The 17,248-nt window shown below is 46.8% G+C and overlaps 1 protein-coding gene across 2 annotated transcripts; it reads right to left on the bottom strand.

Moving 5' to 3' along the window:
• Window positions 1-763: 763 nt before the first annotated feature.
• LOC308224332 (protein NYNRIN-like) lies at window positions 764-8,171 on the bottom strand. Of its 2 annotated transcripts, XR_013957463.1 has the most exons (3): window positions 4,009-8,171; window positions 1,677-3,650; window positions 764-1,517 (listed from the first exon to the last, which is right to left on the bottom strand). XR_013957463.1 is itself a non-coding variant. In XM_080624127.1 (2 exons), the coding sequence occupies exons 1-2, from the start codon at window positions 4,075-4,077 to the stop codon at window positions 2,331-2,333; spliced, it is 1,389 nt and encodes a 462-aa protein (XP_080480253.1). In that variant the 5' UTR covers window positions 4,078-8,171; the 3' UTR covers window positions 764-2,330. The 2 variants fall into 2 exon arrangements, 1 of the variants encoding a protein (XP_080480253.1); XM_080624127.1 differs by having other exon boundaries at window positions 764-3,650.
• Window positions 8,172-17,248: the final 9,077 nt, after the last annotated feature.

The following is a 17,248-nucleotide window of genomic DNA, read 5'->3' as shown; positions in this document are numbered from 1 at the left end:
CCGGGGCCGCAGCTGCGGGTCCGGGCCCCCCCAGCAGGGTGCAGGGGAGGCGCAGGGGGTTCAGGACCCGACTGGGAACGCACGGAGGACCGGCGGGGCTCAGGGAATAAAGCCCTGAGGTCAAGAGCCGGTGACCCCCGTCCTCGCTCGAGGCGTTTGCGACCACCCGGGCAGGGCTCGCCCCGCGGGTCCCCCCAGCCAGTTCCCAAGCACCGCCCCGCCAGGCCAGGGATCTCGGGGCCGTTCCACGGCACATGGGGTTTCGGGGCTCAACTAGGGCCGGTCTGCGGCTCAGTCAGGGTCAGTTCGGGTCTCAGGAGGGTGTTCTGGTGCTCGCGATCCGGGGCCGGGGCCGTACCCAGCCAGGCATTTCCCGGCCTTAGAACAGATCCCCGGTCCCGTGCCTGGGCCAGAGCCCAAGTCCTGCACCTCTGGGGGCTCAGAAGCGAACCGCCATTAGGTGTTTCTGGGGTCAGGACTGGGAAGGGGGATGTCGGGCTGTGGGAGAGGGGTGGAGGGGTGCAGTCACGTTGGTACCCAAATGATGGGATGCCGGGATGCACCAGGCTGCATTAAACATCTGAGATAGGCGAAAGGTGTTTTTCACACTTTGTTTGGGCTTCAACTTTTTATTTACTCAAACCACAGGAGTCCTGGGCGCTCGTTAGCCCAGAGCTGGACCGTGAGCAATTATGACAGGTGACATTCATCTACATGTCGTGACAGTGATTGATTTATGACCTGGCCATGATACGCGGAGAGACTCCACAACTCGTAAAAGTTGTAAAGTAGGTATGCTTTTATTCAGCGCTGAGGTGCATCGGGATCGCTCCTTCAAAGTATGCACACCTCAGTGTCGTTTTCCCGCTACATTTATCCTCCAAAGTTACACGCCTATACATATTCATGATCTATCCCCGCTTCGTATTATAATGAGCTAAAAGGTCCTTTGCACATGCGCAGTGCCTCCCCGAGGTCATGGGTGAGGGTCTCAGGATGAAGTAAATGAGTCTTCCTCTTGTGGGCAGGGGTCTTCAAGACGAAGTAAACGAGTCTTCCTCTTCTTAAACTTTTCACCTTTGTCACATCTGGATGCCCCAGTGATTACACAAGTAGCTGAAACCAGCCATATCTGTCTGTCTTTGGATTAACTGATAAGTAGAGAAGAATGAGAAGGAACAGTAGAATGGGCCAACTGATATGTAGATGTGGTGAGGAGAAGGAGAAGAATGGTAAGGAGGATGGGTCAACTGATAAGGAGGATGGGCAGAAGAATGGTATGTAGAAGGCAATTTATGTTTAGTGGGGCCCCTAAATTCCACAGCCTTCCAGGCGCTAGCGTTTCTTATATCAAGCCCCCTTGTATCAGTCCCCCCTTTTCTATAAAGTGAGTAAATTCTTTTACTATTTTATGATTATTATTTACGACAGAGCTATCCATGTTCCTTCTATTGATTTATGGAATAGCTTCAATATATATTGTATTACACACGGTACAATCATTAAAATGAATAATACTATCACTAAGATTAGAAGACCTTGTTTAAGTATGTCCTTGAACCATCCAGTAATTCCTAGGCTATTTAGCCATTTATCCAGTCCGCCTCCAACAATTCTAAGCTTCTACGGAGGCTGCTTCTTGGACTAAATGTCTTTTGGAGGCTGCAAACAGGGACAATTTACCTAGATAACATGGTCCCCCAAAAGGTTTGGAAGGAATTCCTGGCCATGCATGGTCTCCACATATCAAGAAATATCCTGGGGGTAGAGCTTTGGGTATTTTGTCATTGTATTGTAACTCGTTTGACCATGTACTAAAAGTTATGCAGCGCTGATTGGTTCTGTCAGATCCCAGGAGTTGGAATTCTTGCATCGGGATTGGGCTGATGCAATTATCCAACTGGTTCCTCGAGCCCTTTTGACCATTTCGGTTACTGTGGTAAAATTTAGAATCGAGTCATCCCTTTCCTTTACCCATCCCCGAAAATCAAAGGGGCTCAAGTATGGTACACCAATTAAGCATGTTTGAAAAGGATTTCCCACCCGTGCCAAGGTCAAAACAGAAATCAGTAGCCCCAGTCTTGTTTGTCCATGTGAGCCAGATATTAGTGTTTCCATGGAACACTCTATCTTTCGTGAGTTAGTTTTAATTTCACGGCCCTTTCCACCTTGGTTCGAGATCTTCTTCTTTTCCTGTGGGTCTGAAAGATTTTATATACACATAATCTCCAGGTTGTGTATTATGTACAGGACTATCCAGTCCTCTGCTTCGAGTTCCAGCCACATGTTTTTCAATTTTTCTGAGTTGTTTTCCTCACTCTATTATATAGTTATTCATAGTTTCTTCTCCCACTTGGGGAGACGGTCCTTGTTGGACCCCATGTGGTCTTCCATAACCCTTCTCGAGTTCTTGGTTTAGCTCGAATTCTCAACAGAGTTAATGGAAGTGCCTGGGGCCAAGGTAGGCTGGCCTCCTGACCCAATTTCACAATTTGTTGTTTAATTAAATGGTTCATTTTCTCCACCTGACCACTTGACTGAGGGTGGTAGGGAGTATGAAGTTGCCAATCGATACCTAAATATTTGCTAATTTGTTGTACCACATTTGAAATAAAATGTGGTCCTCTGTCTGAAGATGCAGTGGCTGGAACTCCGTATCGTGGTATTATCTCCTGTAACAATATCTTAGTTACCTCCCGGGTCTTTGCACTTCTTGTTGGAAAGGCTTCTGGCCAACCTGAAAAGGTGTCTGTTAGGACTAACAAATGTCTATACCCCCCTTTTCGTGGCAGTTCTGTGAAGTCAATCTGCCATTGTTGACCTGGTCCATTACCTCTTCCAATTTGACCTATTTTAAGTTTGGGGGCATTTTTGGGGTTTGTTTGAAGGCAAAGGTCACATTGTTGAGTTACTTGTTGAATGGTAGCATACAAATTTCTAGCCATGATTTTGTTTAGTAAATACTTATGTAAGGCATCCACTCCCCAGTGTGTTTTCTGATGCTCATTTCTTACTAATGCCCATAACAAAGAAGAGGGGACAACTATTTTCCCTTCCGGTGTGTGAGCCCACCCCTCCTTATTTAGTATTCCATCCTGATCTGTAATTAGTTTTTGATCTTCCTTACTGTAATTTGGCTTACCTTCCAAAGAAATTTCCCCATCAGAAATTAGGGCTCCTTCAATAATTACCTCTCCTTTTGCTGCTTCTTTTGCCTCTCTGTCCGCCAGCTCATTTCCTTCTTTCTGCTTCGAACTCACTCTCTGGTGTGCCTTAATGTGCATAATTGCTACCTTCTCAGGTAGTTGGACTGCTTCCAACAATCTCACTACCTCTTGTGCATGTTTGATGTTTTTTCCGTGCGAATTCAACAGTCCTCTTTCTTTCCAGATGGCTCCATGTGCATGCACAACTCCAAACGCGTATCTTGAGTCTGTATAGATGTTTATCGCATATCCAGCGTGTCGTTTCCCACTGATGACATAGCTGCTTCCATCAGTAAACCAGGTTTCTGCGTTGTCCAAAGAGGTATCTTTCAGGTCTGGACGGCTGGAGTATGTGTCCTCAATGGTTTTCATACAGTCATGATGTATAGGTTGTCCTTCGTTTAGCCTCTTTTGTCCATTGAAGATCTCCGCTGAGAAAAGAAGCTGGATTGACAATGTTAGTTGTTAGTATTTCTATATCATCCTGTTCCACCATGATGGCTTGATATCTCAGGAACCTCTAATGGGAGAGCCAATGTCCGCCTTTTACTTCCGGTACTGCAGACACTGTATGGGACACTAGCACTGTTATTTTCTGGCCCAGGGTGAATTTGTGTGCTTCTTGGACATTCAGCACAACTGCTGCCACTGCTCTAAGGCACCCAGGCCACCCTTTAGCTGTAGAGTCCAATTGCTTAGAAAAATAAGCAACTGCTCACCGATATGGGCCCAAGTCCTGAGCTAGTGTTCCCAAGGCAATCCCCTGTCTCTCGTGAGAAAACAAAAAGAATGGTTTACTCACGTCTGGAAGTCCTAGGGCTGGAGCTGACATGAGAGCATTCTTTAGTTGGTCCATCAGCAATGAGTGCATATAGAGGCTTTACATGCAACCCATAGTTGTCTGAGGCTTTGGGGTCTGGCATATTGCCTCTTTACGGCTCCGTCCCAAAGTTCGCTGTCCGGCACTTATCTCATAGCCCAAGTAAATTACCTTTTGTTTCACTATTTGGGCCTTTTTCTTGGATACTCTGCATCCCTGAAGTCTCAAAAGTTTAATAGGCTTACCATCCAGGCCACACAAGCTTTCTCTGTCTGGGTAGCGATTCAGATGTCATCTACATACTGCAATAGTTTTCCTTCTTCAGGTGGGGCCTCCCAGGATTCTAGATCTTTTGCCAGTTGTTCTCCAAACAGGATGGGGCTGTTTTTGAATACTTGAGGCAGCACCGTCCATGTGAGGTGAGTTCTGCATCCACTCCTAGGGTTTTCCCATTCAAATGCAAAGATTTTCTGGCTGGCTTCGTGGAGAGGGAGGCAAAAGAAGGCATCTTTCAAATCTAAAACAGTAAACCAAGTTAGCTCTGGTGCTAGGCATGTTAACAGGGTATATGGATTTGCTACCACAGGGTAAAGATCTTCGGTTACTTTGTTGACAGCTCGTAAGTCCTGTACTATCCGATGTGTCCCGTCAGGTTTACGGACTGGTAAAATAGGGTGTTAAAATCAGACTGGTACTCCTTTAATAGCCCTATCTGCAAGAAGTTTTCAATTATTGGGCAGATTCCTTCCCTGTCTTCCTTTTTCAAAGGGTATTGTTTGACCCTGACTGCCTGTTTCCCTTCCTTGAGCTTGACCTGTATCAGGGGTGCATTTTTGGCTTTTCCGGGTATATCCGTAGCCCATGCTCCTGGAAATTTTTGGTCTAATACATCCTCTCTAATCTTTTTCCCCTGTTTGGTGTGTAATTAAAATTAAACTTAGCACTTCTATGTCCTTAAGGTGATCTCGCCTTCATTGAAGGTGATGACTCCCCAATTGTTCTAATAAATCCCTTCCCAAGAGGGCCTTTGGGGAGTTAGGCATATATAAAAATTTGTGAATGCCCCCTTGTTAATGGTCTATAAAAATACACCTTTTCACTTTGGCCAGTTGCTCCTTTTACAGTAATATATTCATCCCCTAAAGGTATCAGGGCTTTAGTTAAAACTGAATATGTTGCACCCTTATCAACTAAAAATTCCACTTCCTCTTTATCCCCTAGCTTCACTATAACCAGTGGATCTGCTAGGGAAGATTCCCCCGGTCCCCATCAGTCTAGTTCCAATTCAGTCACCGTCACCGGAGCCACCCCCATGGCACTCCCCCCAGGGCAGTCTCACTTCCAACGTCCGAACTCCCCATAGCACGCACACCGATCCGGTTCCACACAAAAGAGCCCGCTCCCCCACCTCCGCCTGACCCGGCACTCATCCTAGGCTTAAACACAGGAGCTACCCGAGCTCCCCTCCTTTCCCCCTTTGTTTTCCTTTATTTTTTTTTTTTTTTTTTTTTTTTTTTTTTCTCACAGTTGCTCACCCTGCTCTGCAGGCGCTCCAGATGCCTGCCTCTGCAGCAGCACTTCTGGTTTAACCCCTTCTTAACTCTGAATGTGAATCTGCTGCTTGTTGCCAGTGACAGCAATCTCTTCCTCCTTATCAATATCTGATAGGACAGATATAGAGGCTGCTCCTCTTGGAGGTACTTGTGATACATAATTTTCCTATCTATCTACCTGATTACTGATTTTTAACTTTAAACATCATTTCCCCAGTATCACAACCTGAACAACATCTCTCCATCTTAACTTTCCGTTTCTCCCTGTCCTTTTCCAAAGCCCAATTTAAGGGATCTGGCGGAGCTATATTAATTTTGCATTGCATCTGTCACTCCGGGTGGTTTCTTAAAGCGAAAAACGTATCTGCATACTTCATATTTCATCTCACTTCCCTTCCCTTCTTAAAAAATAACATTAGTTGTAACATAATATTATAATCCAATGTCCCATTAAGTGGCCACTTCGCCCCATCTTCTAATTTATAGAGAGGCCACCATTGATTACAGTACTTAATTAGGGTTCTCTTGTAATATTTCCTTACTTTGGTTTGTTCCCATTTTATCTTCTTCTTTTTAACCACGCCTCCTCAAATTCCTCTGATACTCTTTTTTACAAATCCTTTCCCAGTTTTCCCTTTCTAACTTCCCGGAGGTCCTCCGGGACTTTGTGGCTTACTCCACAAAGTAATCGTTTTATTTCTGGTCCCAAAGAATAACCGATTGGGAGACTATAATTTCCCCCCCCCCGCCAGAGTTTCGTAAGACACCCCGAGCAATATCCGCCCCCCCACTGGTACCCTGAGTGGCTGTAAAAGTGGAATTTACACCGAGAGCACTGCCACAATATCCACGTGAAATACCACCTGTAATATACAGTTACACTCCCACAGGGCACACAGGGAAACCCCTCGTTCTTGTATCTAGATGCACATTCTGCATATCTTATTAGAGGCTCGAGTTCTGCTATTTGGCGTAAAGCTATCCACTGCGGGAGGGGTAGCCGGACCCTCCCCCACTTTCTATGCCGCTTAATGGTTACACACAGACAAGACACACAGGACGGCTCCGGCAGCTCCGGCTGCTATGTTGCTGACGGAACTGACGCACGACACACAGGGCAGCTCCGGCTGCTCCGGTTGCTATGTTACACACAAACAAAACACACAGGGCACTTCCGGCAACTCCGGCTGCTACACACACAGAAAAAACCACACAGGACAGTTTTGGGCAGCTCCGGCTTATGCTGACACCCAGGGCAGCTCCGGCTGCTTTGCTGCTTACAGGACTGACACAGACAAGACACACAGGGCAGACAAACATAGACGCTTCGTCCACCTCCGGCCGCTCTCCTCGCGGAGACACGGAACCGCGGATTAGGACTCCACACTCGCTTCGTAGCTATGCTACGTCTCAATCACACACAAACACTTACACACGGGATCCCACACACTCACACTGTGGTTCCGCTTACCCTTCTCCTGCTTCTATGGTAGCAGGTCCGTCCTGGCTCCCAAAACTTGAGATGCAGCGGAGACCTGGTGGGTTCGCCTACCCTTCACCTGCTTCCCTTAGCAGGTCCGTCCTGGCTCCCAAAACTTGGGATGCAGCGAAAACCCGGACTCGCCCGATCCGCTCTCAGGATCGCTAGCAGCCGCTCTATCGGTCGACGAGCCCCTTGCTTGCAAGCCCTACCTACCAAGGGGAACTTCGCTGTGCGCCAGACGTCTCTGCACGCCTTACCAGCAGCCCCGGGCCACGCGTACGACTTATAGGCCCCCAAATTACGACCTATAGGCCCCAAAAATTACAGATTCTAAGCATACCGTTTTCCGCAGCCTGCACAGGTTGTTGTCTGTTCCTGCAGTGAGCGGGCAAGAAGCGGAGCTCCTCCAGGCAAGTGGCCTGGGGCGCCTAGGATATCCGCCCCTCAGCCGATCCTGCAGTCGAACAGACGATCTCCTGCCTGGCTCGCCAAATTGATACGCGGAGAGACTCCACAACTCGTAAAAGTTGTAAAGTAGGTATGCTTTTATTCAGCGCTGAGGTGCATCGGGATCGCTCCTTCAAAGTATGCACACCTCAGTGTCGTTTTCCCGCTACATTTATCCTCCAAAGTTACACGCCTATACATATTCATGATCTATCCCCGCTTCGTATTATAATGAGCTAAAAGGTCCTTTGCACATGCGCAGTGCCTCCCCGAGGTCATGGGTGAGGGTCTCAGGATGAAGTAAATGAGTCTTCCTCTTGTGGGCAGGGGTCTTCAAGACGAAGTAAACGAGTCTTCCTCTTCTTAAACTTTTCACCTTTGTCACATCTGGATGCCCCAGTGATTACACAAGTAGCTGAAACCAGCCATATCTGTCTGTCTTTGGATTAACTGATAAGTAGAGAAGAATGAGAAGGAACAGTAGAATGGGCCAACTGATATGTAGATGTGGTGAGGAGAAGGAGAAGAATGGTAAGGAGGATGGGTCAACTGATAAGGAGGATGGGCAGAAGAATGGTATGTAGAAGGCAATTTATGTTTAGTGGGGCCCCTAAATTCCACAGCCTTCCAGGCGCTAGCGTTTCTTATATCAAGCCCCCTTGTATCAGCCACAGGCCAGCCTCAGTTCAACAAGCACAAGCTGTAACTGACTGGGGCTGCGGCTGAAGCAGCAAACAGGGCTAGAAATGGACAATGAGCTGCAGCCACAATGGAACTGGAGCCATCCAGGGGCTGGGCCTGAAAAAAAAGAGGGCAGAAACAGAGATCTGAGGCTGCAGTTGAGTCTGAGCTGTAAATGAGGCGGAGCTGCAAAAAATTGAGCTGTTGTGGGGGCAAACCACTGACCTGAAGCTGCAAATGAGCTGGAGCCGTCTGCAAGATGGACCTGAACCCAGAGCAGAAAGCAAAAGGAACTGAAGCCAAAATTGAACTGGAGATGTCCAGGAGCTGTGGCTAAAAGAAAAGGGGACCTGAACCAACACACAAAACAACCAAACCCTAAATCAAAACCCAAACTCAAACTCAATCAAACCAAATCCAAACCTGAAACCAAATGATATACCCAAACACAACTTCAAAACAACCCTACCACCAAGAAGAAAGGGAGGCCCAAACCTGGAGCTGTGTCCAAGCTGGAGCTGTACAGTCCTTGGAGCACTATACACAGGCGCAGGCAGGGCAGCAGCAGTGGCAAGGCGGCAGCCCGGCTGCTTCTTGGGGCTCCACACACCACATGCTGTGGCTGGGGCTCCTCTGTCCATTCCTGTGAAGGGACAGATGTGGCACAGTCAGCTCCTGGGAGCTCAAACTGGTCAGAGCTGTCTGTGAGCTGGAGCTGAACCAAAACCAGCAGGAGCTGCAAATGAACAGGAGCTGGGCCTGAAAGAAATGGAAGCCTGAACCAACACACAAACCAACCCAAACCCAAATCAAAACCCAAACCCAAGTCAAACAAGCAACATCAAAACAAGTAAAACACAACCCAAAAACGAATCCAAAAGCAAAATAGGGCCCAAATCCCCAACCTGTGGCCATGTCCGTCCTGGAGCCGTGCACTCCTCGCACTGTCACAGGGCAGGTGGAAGTGTTGGCCTCAGCACAGGCAGCCCTGCTTCTTCTGGGGCTCTACACAGCCCAGCATGGCTGGGGCTCCTCTGCCCATCCATGTGTCCATCCCTGTGCAGGGACAGACATAGCTCATCCAGGCCAGGGGTTCTGGTGTCAAGGTCATGTCCAGGAATGTCCAGCCTTCACAGCCCAAAGCCTCCTGGCCTGTCCAGGGCTGGAAATACTCCGGGTGCAGCCCAGAGAACGTGTCTCATTCCGGGATGTGGCCAATCCAGCAGCACTCGCGTCACAAGGGGACCTTAAAACACACACAAAAAAAGCATTAACTGCACCACAGGGGATCCCGGACACGGCTCCCGCCCTGCCAGTCCCGAAGGCACGGTATCGACCCCAAGCACACCTTGTGGGACAGGCGTAGTGTCCCCGTGTGCAGCTCAGGGACCCCCCCCAGAACACAGACCCCGCCAACGGGCGCCTGCAGCGGACCGGGGGTCCCGCCAGCCCTTACCCCAGCGCTACCGGGACTGCACCCGCCCCCAGGGGTTCGCCAGGGGCACGGCGGGACCCGCAGATCGCCTGGAGCCGGACTCCGGTCGCGACAGAACTCCCCTTTCGGCCAGGGACCCCGGGAGCATTCGGTATCTGCTGCTGCCGCCGCCCCCCGCACCCCATGGCGGCTGCTAGTGGTACCGCACACATGGGCCAGCGGTCGTCTCGGGGGGGCACCCGGTACGGACCCGACTGACCAATCAGCGGCTGCCGGCGCCCGCGGTGAGGGGAGGGGGGAGGAACTGCCAATGGCGAGGAGTGGCGGGCCGGGAGCGGTGCGGTGCCGCCCCCTAGCGGAGGAGCGGCGCCAGCTGCTGTGAGGTGAAATGAAAGGCAAGGTGCAGGGAAAACAAGAACTGTGGGAGCAGGGAGGTGCTGCGGGCACATCACAGCATTCCAGGCTGTTCAGAGCACAGGGACATGGAATAGCGGTTGTATGGAATAGGGGAGAGCAAGGTACATGTTTCTTGGGGGGAAGGACACATCCCATCAATAAGGGTCTCTGTGTGCAAGGGTCTTGTATCTCACAGGGGTGATTTTTACTATTATGATGAACCAAGTTCCTGTAGGAACACAGTTGTCTCCTGTTTTGCTGCTCTTGTCAAAATCACACCTGCCTTCCTCCTCTTTCTGAAGCTAGTTGTTACCCTTCCTCTTATGCAGAAGGGTCATTGATCAGTCTGCTACCTCTCCTCGAGCTCTGGGAGCTTGACGGAATTTCTTGCTCCATGGAATTCTAAACTCCAGTTCTACAAAATCATCACTTCCTCATTGCCTCAGCAGTGTTGTACATAGTTGTTCCCTTCCCAGCCACGGTCAGTCAGTAAAGCATCTTGAGACATAGAGTGAGAAATTAAGGCAAGAATGAATGCACCCTCCAAACCCCCTCCAGATGGATTTCCAGCAGCTGGAAACTAACCCTCATTCTCACCCCAACCAGACCTAACCCCAGCCCTTCAGAGCCACAGGAGCTGTTCCTGCTGGAAATCTGCGTGGAGTGGGATTTGGGCCCCTGTCCTGCCTGCCCAGACTGGATCCTGGCTGCTTTTGTAATGCAGGATCTTTAGAGATGAGCTTAAGAGTTCTTCAGGACTCACCTTGCACCTCTGCTGCAGCCTCCCTGCAGCCCTATGATTGCAACATGGTGTAATATTTGAGCATGCTGAACTGAAATGCCAAAGGTCTTGGCGTCTCAGATCAAACTCCTCTGCACTCACACTGCATCTTCCATCCCAACCTGTGCTGCTCAGCCCCCAAGCTCCTGTACTTGGGTTCTAGAAGTAATGCTGCCCTTGTTTCTCTGCCCTGAGAATGGTCCCTGCCCCACAGACACCAGCAAAGTCAGCCCAGGCCCATTTTCCTCCTGCATGACTCAGTTTCCAGCTACCATCCATCCAGTTGCCACTGGCTACAGAAAATCACCGTGGCCAAAACCCATTTCCTGTTACCTTCTCATCTAATAAAAGACAGAGAAAGGCAGTTAAGCCACACAGGAAAAAGGAGAGCACAAAGTGCCCCCCCTTATACCCACCTAGGTGCCCTTTCATTACTGCTCTGGAGCTAAACATGTTGGTTTTGTGTCCTGGTATTTACTTCTGAGATTTAAGAACAGTGACAAATGAGATCCCAAAACCAGATCCTGCCTCATGGGCTACACAGTGGGGAGCTCTTTGCAGCTTCTCTCCTCCAAAGGGCACATTCTGCCAACCCTTCAGCAACATCTCTGTGAACTCCTTTTAAATTGGCCCTTCCTGAACATGTGGGCTGTGACTGACGCAGACTACTCCAGGGTGAAGGCTTTCTAGTGTTTATAAACCCACCACCTCCATCAGAAACACTTCATGTTGTGCTGTCCTAAGTTCCCGAGTTACTCACTTGCCCTTACTTTCCTTGAGGGAATAAACCCTGAGCTTCCTTCTTCCCTGGTATTTCTGATGGATGAGCTCCCAGAATTTAGAGCCAGAAACCCTTGCTGCAACATAAATCCTGGCCTTATGCTCAGGATGGAGTTTGATACCAGTTTCACTCTCTGACCTGGGCAGGTCAGAGTCTACACCCTGACACTGTGCTGAAGTGCAGAGAGCAGGCAAGCTGCAACTCACGCACACATATACATGTTATTGAAGAGAAACCCAGAAGCACTCACCCTTAGTTGGATCTATTTTAGGAAGGATTGCTCCAGGATACAAAGCAGAGGGGATCAATGTCCTCTGAGGGATTGCAAGCTCTACAGTAACATCCCACGTGACAGCAATGTCACAGGCCCTGCAAGAACAATACCAAGCCTGTAACTGCAAGCATAACTCACCTCCTGCACAGAAACTTCCCCTCTAACCAATACAGGACTTTCAAATTAGGAGAAGAAATCCGAGCACAAGACATCCCTGCAATGCATCAACACTTTGTGAGCCGTTCTGAGGGGAAAAAAGCAAATATTCACCCCATCACACCCACAAGTAACTCACCGGGGACAAAAATCTGCATCCTGCTCTGCTGGCTGAACCCACAGCAGCGGCACATCACACACAAACAGCACTTCCAGCTCCACAGGGACATTCCCATTCTCTCTCAGCAGAAAAGGCAGCTTTTGAAGGAGGTATTTTGCTTTCCAGACGATTCTTTGTCTTGATCAGGATGGCATATGTGGCCCACTGTTCCCCTTAGTGTGGAGTTACCAATCACCACCACTCTTCTGTTTTTATAGTACAGCTAGTCTTAAAATTAGGTGTTCTCTCACTTTTCTGTGGGAACTCTTCTAACCTGGATGATCCTTTATCATCATAGCAGCCTCATAGCAGCCTTCCAATATCTGAAGGGGGCCTACAAGGATGCTGGAAAGGGACTCTTCGTCAGGGCCTGTAGCAATAGGACAAGGGGTGATGGGTTTAAACTTAAACAGGGGAAGTTCAGGTTAGATATAAGGAAGAAATTCTTTACTGTGAGGGTACTGAGGCGCTGGAACAGGTTGCCCAAAAAAGTGGTGAATGCTCCATCCTTGGCAGTGTTCAAGGCCAGGTTGGACAGAGCCTTGGGTAACCTGGCCCAGTGTGAAGTGTCCCTGCCCATGGCAAGGAGTTGGAACAGGATGATCTAAAGGTCTTTTCCAACCGAAAGCGTTCTATGATCATCTTCTTCACTTTCCTGATGCGCAAGTACCAGGGTCTCCTATCTATTGTAAAGGGGTGCTTGGGAAGGTCATGCAGCTGGAGGAGGGAGAAGAAATCCATTTCCAACCTCCCCTGTCTCCTAGGTTCCTTCCATCTGCCTAATGGCAAGAAGGCAAGGGATCCTAAAGTTCAGTTGTTTTGGGTGGCTGGCTTGCTACTCTCAAGAATGGTAAGAGTGCAGGTCCACCAGTCAACCTCCTCCTCAGATTCCCTTATGCCCCTTAGCTGTTCCACCTTCTCCTACAGCTCCGCCACCACAGAGCAAATCATCAACCTGCTGCCATCTTACACAGCCGCCATCTTACACATCCACCATCTAACATGGCCGACAGGCTCTGGCACTCAGTGCAGCCAGATGCTTCCCAGCTGTATGTTTATGAGGGACCTCTCCCTGGGTCACTCTGTCTTTTCTGGCCAGCAAAAAGTTTTCTTCACTTTATGTGGAGAAAATGCCGTTCCAGAGCACTGTCCCTATGGCAGAAAGCTGAGCTGCCCTCAACACCCTACTTTCCTATAGGACCCTTTCTACTCACCAGCCCACGAAAACATCCTCACCCTACCCTGCTAGCCACGCCCCCAGGGTGGTGTTTTACCCGCTCAGGGCCACCCCTCCTAGCACCGCCCCCTATAAATCAGCTGATGCCCCTCAAGGGTACGGTTACTTCTTGAGCAAGGTCTGGTGAGGGCATGGAGCTGCTTTGGTGGCTTTGGCTGCTCAGGGTTGAGACTCTTGGGTGTTGTGTTTCCCTCATGCTCCGGTAATGAAAGCATTTTCTCTGGAGCTGCTCACCTCAGCAGATGCGGTAGGGTCAAAGGTTTGTGCTTTCAAATTTGGTTTCTGGAATGTCTCAGAGCACCACTATTTCAAGCTATACACAAATGGAGTTTTAAGTGGCAAAGCAAGGGTGGGTTGTCATGTTGGTGGCATTGTTCTGGGAAGAAGCAATGTGTAGGTGATGCCCAGCACAAGGTTTCTGTGCTGGCACCTGAGGTTTAGGAGTAGGGCCTGGATGTTTGTGCTTAATGAGCTGAGTTGTGGCCCACCTGTTGCTGCCCTGAGCACAGCACACGTATGGAGTTTCAGGTGGCAAAGCGAAGCTGGACTGCCATCTTGAAATCTGGCTAATTTATGTTACAGTTGCAAGTCTTAATTTTTCATGTAATTAAGATGATAGATGTAATGTGAGGACAGTGAAAACAGCAAAGTCCCCTGTACACCATGAAATTAAAATTTGCTTTCAAGAATCTTTGTTGGAATACCTATGTAAATAGGCAGCTGTCTTGTATACTAATGTATCATGGTATAGAATATTCCAGTTTGGTCAATGCTTCAAAACTTACAAATGTTAAAAAAAAAAAAATACCCTTTGTATTCTGAAACCACAGAAAGTTTGATTTGGAGCTCGTTTAGGTATTGTTTAAGTGTGTGCCATGTTGCAATTTTGCAGTTAGGTTAAAAGCAGAACACAACTCAGATTCTGCACTTCTGTGACCTATCAGGAAAATATTTTTATCTCTTTATAGCCACAGTGGAGGAGCATTGAACTAGCAAGTGATTTTTATAACTGATCCTTGCTTCATCATTGTCCTGTATTCTTCCTTCCAATTTTGTCTCATCAAACCAATCATTGAAGTTAATGCAACTTATCACCCTGCAGAAGTTACAGTATGAAGAAATGAAAAGCTGCACATCAAAGACTCTTCTGTGCAGGCAGTACCAACACAGAGGCTTCATTGTGATGAATGCACAGAGTTAGCTCTGCCGCTCTAAATCAGCAGTGAATTTTCCTCAGTTCTCACACTGAATCATGTCCTTTGTTCTTTTGGGGGTTACTCTTATTTCCAAAATGCTGGCAGGCAGTAAGCATTGACTTAATCCAAAAAATTCATTTCCTGTATTCAGAACTGATATACATTTATAAAATTTTATCCTAATTAATTATAGGTACCAGTCATTTCTGCAGGAAAGCAAAACAAGCAGAGAAATTTGGGTAGATGTTTACACCCAGGCTCAGGGACATTTCAAATCACAGTTTGTTACAAGTGGCTTTTATTCAAGAACCTTGTTACTAAACTATCACTTGCTTTTGTTAGTGTTGTGATAACATATGCTATTATGTATAAAGTATGGATAAAAGTGGGAATATGGCTTAGTAGTTTACCTTCAAACACTATTCATGGCTAGTTTGGAAGGGAAATTGACATGTTTTGTATTTGGTATTAGTTGCTATATAATTGGTATTAGTTTCATAGAGGCCTTATGTGGTAGAGGGGTTACTTTAGAATCCTTGGAAGATGTCAGAGTACAGTGGGAGGGCCAGGTGAACAAAAGAAGCAGTGAAAGAGAAACTAAGACGTGGGATATGGAGAGCAATGTTGATGGTGCTAATATTTTATTTACAACTGCAAGCTATTTGCATCTTAGCTTTAATATACTTACATAAATTATAGAATCATTACTTTTCAATTAATAGACTTTAACATTCCAGACATCATACCTCTCTTCCTTGGGGTTATACCTAAAAGCAATCTAGTGACCTGTTGTTTTGTGCCAGGAGATACTGGTTTGTTATGATCTCAGTAAGGAAAACACTCAGATTTGAGCATTGTAAAATACCATTTATTGGAGCTAATGCTGTAAAGAAAAAGGATGGTGTAGACAATTTTATGTCCTTCCAGATGCTGAGTTGTGTGGAATCGAACATGTCTCAAATCAGAGTTCAGCACACAGGGAGATCCTGTCCATGGAAAGGTCATCTGATTTTTTAGTCTTTTGAGCTCTTACAGGATGTTTTAAAACTAATTCTAGTTCTTGTATCTACTGTCGAGCAGAGAGTTGATTCACTTGAGAACTGTTTGCTGCACTTTTAGATAAAAACAAGGACACACAGGTGGTGTGATGGCCAGTACTGAGTGGGAGCTGACTGTAGGCTCCTCTGTTACAGCCAGCTGGATGAGTTTATCCAGCAGCCAAGGGGAATGCACTGCACAGCACAGGTCTGACAACCAAGCTGTACATGCAGCACAGAACTGGCCTGCGCCTGCTATACAGATCCCTAACCCCTCAATACAGTGGTCTTCTGATCAGGGTGAGTACACCTATGACTAAAGAAAAAAATCACTTTGATAAATTACTGGAAAGTGATGCAATTGCACATCTAGGTTTTGGGTGCATCGGTGTTTTCAGGGCAGATATACAATCCAGGTGAGTGAGGAATGATCCTAACTGAAACTCCTGAGCGGCTCCCATAATCAAATAATAATAATATGTAATAGAATATAGCGTGATGCCTGAAGTAGATAAATTGACCTGTTCCTATTAATCTGTTGAGCTCTGGACTGTTGGAGGCTGTTTTGAGGTTGTGCATAGTTTCACATTGATGTAAGCATGTCAGTTTTGTTGTTGTTTGTTGGTTGGTTTTTTGGGGAGTGGTTGGGTTTGTTGTTTGTGGGTTTTGGTGGTTTGTGGGTTTATTTGTTGGGGTTTTTTTTTTTTTACATTTTTCTTCCAATTATAGGTAAACTTTTTTGAATAAGTTTTTTGTAAGAAATATTTTTTAAGAAATATCCTGTGAAACTCTGAGCCAAAAGCAGGAACTTCTGTATTTCATAATGGCTTGTTGGCAAGTTTTTCACTTAGTAGAAAAATAATAATAATAGTTAAAAATAAGGCGTGAAAAAACTCACTCCACACATTAAAAAACTGTGATTTAGGGGAGAAGAAACTCACTGCTCAGTTATGTTCCCTGTGATTCAGCTGCTGTCTCCTAGGCAAGTCTGACTGCTGATTGGGCACAGGAATTCTCAAGGTGTGTCTTTTGCCAAGAAGCTTCTGCATTTTAAGGGAATGTAGTAGACCATGATAACCTGCTTCTCTGGTAAGAGCTATTGTTTGTGTATTTATTCGTCAGTACCATCTTTCTTGTTATGCACGGTACTCGCTCGTTAATAACAAGCATTAGGTGTGCTCACAGATGTTTCCGAAACAAATATTTGTGGGCTTAAAATTTAGAAAGATCTTAATCTTGGATCTTAATTGTAGCAGTTATTCCTCAGTAGATTAATAATGGGTTTTAAAATTCAGAATTAAAAGGAATGTGATTATATAATAGGGGTAATCTCAAATCCACAGAGAATGAGATAAAAATCTTCTTTGTAATAATATAATATTTTGAGATAAAATTATTTATAACAAGATTTTACATGGTCTGCATTTTTCCCCAAAACTGTATGTGTTTTCTGTTTGCAAGTTAATTAATGCAGGAATCTTCTCATGCTGTATAATTTTCAGGGTTATTTTATGTTTTTCAGGCATTAGAATCCATTTGGAGTTTTTTGGTCACTCAGTTTAAATTATTTAGAAAATAAAATTAATCTTATTGTAACATATATTT

The sequence above is a fragment of the Psittacula echo genome (genome assembly GCF_963264785.1).
Source record: "Psittacula echo genome assembly, chromosome: 7".
In the NCBI taxonomy this organism is placed as follows: domain Eukaryota; kingdom Metazoa; phylum Chordata; class Aves; order Psittaciformes; family Psittacidae; genus Psittacula; species Psittacula echo.
The sequence above is the reverse complement of the archived record's forward strand: the minus strand, read 5'-3'. Positions and strand labels throughout refer to the sequence as shown.